The sequence below is a fragment of the Trypanosoma conorhini genome (genome assembly GCF_003719485.1).
Source record: "Trypanosoma conorhini strain 025E chromosome Unknown Tco_14.4_contig_00153, whole genome shotgun sequence".
NCBI classification, from domain to species: domain Eukaryota; phylum Euglenozoa; class Kinetoplastea; order Trypanosomatida; family Trypanosomatidae; genus Trypanosoma; species Trypanosoma conorhini.
Window position 1 is genome coordinate 4,258 of NW_021704228.1, and position 1,952 is coordinate 6,209.

General features: G+C 63.3%; 1 protein-coding gene across 1 annotated transcript, besides 1 other annotated feature; it reads right to left on the reverse strand.

Annotated features, from left to right (window-relative positions):
• Nucleotides 1-433: 433 nt before the first annotated feature.
• Nucleotides 434-1,075, reverse strand: Tco025E_03397 (expression site-associated gene (ESAG-like) protein; the record flags this gene model as incomplete). The annotated part of the gene is made up of 1 exon (XM_029370315.1): nt 434-1,075. One exon carries the CDS (start codon nt 1,073-1,075, stop codon nt 434-436), a length of 642 nt encoding a protein of 213 aa, XP_029229753.1.
• Nucleotides 1,076-1,435: 360 nt separating this feature from the next.
• Nucleotides 1,436-1,539: a microsatellite.
• The last annotated feature ends 413 nt before the right edge of the window (nt 1,540-1,952 follow it).

Here is a 1,952-nt window from a genome sequence, read left to right on the forward strand (position 1 = left end):
CCATCAAGCAGTTGCCCTCTTTCGGTCGCCCATGCATTCCCGTTAGCCGCTAAAACAAAAAAAACTATAGATCGCACACACGCACACCTCGTGGCCTGCCAGAAAAGAAACGACGGCTACACCCCAGACGCCTTCTCCAGCGTCCGGGAGAGCCATTGGGGGGTCGAGAACGTCCTTCAACGAGCTGACATCAGAGAAGCGAGTTGTATTTTCGCGCCCCTTGACGTCGAACACTGACGCAGTGGCAGTTCGCAGTAACTCCCTCGCCTCCTGAGCAATGGTGGGGGATTGCCGCAGTGGTTGAAACCAGCTTGTGTAGCTCAGAAACTTGGGCAATGGTCCCCACCAGAATGAAATCGGCCCGGAAAAATGAATGATACCCGGAGACCCAAAAGGCCCTTTACGCGGTGCGAGAAAGAACGAGTTGTTGGAGTCAAGGCTCGGAAGGCCGTAGCGTATGCGAAGGGCGGGATCCACAACAGGGTCCTGAGACACGCTCCACACAAACAGCAGCGCGAGACGGTCTGGTCACACACCCACTCATTACTCTTCGCCAAAAGGCTCGCGTAGGCCTTGGACGCCTCTCGAATCGCCCACACACGCCCCACCATTCCGCCAGCAGCGAGGTGCCGATGCCCCGAAAGCGGCGATTGCAGCACGCGCTGGTCTGCAGAAAAGCTCGCGGCCGCCATACAAGTTCGTAAAACCAACGGCACCGCACATAATGTTCTGAGGGTGCCAAAGGGGCCGCAAGGTCAATATGCGGCGCCCAACATGCAGGGCCACCCTCAAACAGCAGGGGGGCAGTCGCCGCACCTCGATGCACCGCCGTGGCGTTGAAGGCGTCTGCACTGGGCGCCGTTTTTGCATGAAGCCCTCCACTGCCCGCTTTGCCCAAAGGGGCGTGGGGCAAAAAGGTGCCAGCGCCGTCAAACATCACCACGACGTCATCGCCCCGCAGGCCCGCGTCCTCCATGTAGTTCAGCAGCCACTCTGGGCGGACCGTGTGGTTGCGTTTCGCCCCAAAGCCAATCGATACAACCGACACGCGGGAGAGAATGGGGCTCAGCATCATCCCGCACCGGCCGGGGGAGCAGCCTGTCTGAGAGACAACAAAGTCATCCCTTGGGGCCGCCGTTGGGCTGCACGCCCCCCGCACCGCCCCGCATCGTGCTGGAAAGCATCTGCTGCACAGGTGTGCCGGTTCGCTGGAACAAGTTCCAACAACACCAGCGACACAGCAACAAAGGCGCAGAGCAGCGGCACCTCACCTGTAGTGCTTGCGCAATACATGGGGCAGTGCGGCAAGGGGTGCCGCAGAAGCGCATTGCGACCATGTGGAGTGGCGCGGGAGGGGGGCGGCTAGGTCGCCTACAATAGAGTCGAGCGCAGCAGGGGAGAGGGAGGGAGAGAGATCACAGCAATTGGGGGAGTGGCGGCAGCAGCAGCAGCAGCAGCATTGCAGCGGTCACGTCCGCTCCCGCACAGAGACAACAGCGTGGAGGGGCAAGACGGCACAAGCCAGTCGCAGCGGCAGCGCAAGAAAGGCCCACGCACCGCCTCTCTTCTCCCCCTTTTCCCATCGGTACAAACGGCAGTGACTGCTGCCGCGCTTTCACGCGCGCGTCTAAACGTTGGTGGGGGAGCGGGGCCGCGTTGCCCTCTTCCCCGCCGCCCCGCGGTCAGTAGGACAGCCGCGACACCCTGATGGCGTGGGCGAGCCGTTCCTCGTCGCTCATCTCCCCGACGGGCCTGGGGAGGGGCACCAGGTCCTGCCGCAGCTGGGCCAGCAGCCGCGCGTAGAAGTCGCCCGCCCCGGACTCGCCGCCGGGCCGCGGGCGGAGCCCCTCCAGCGGCCTCAGCCCCAGGCCCCGGCAGAACTCATTGCACTCGTGCCGCGCGACGTACTTTTCGATGCCCGCGGGCCCCATGTTGCCCAGCCCCAGCCCCCT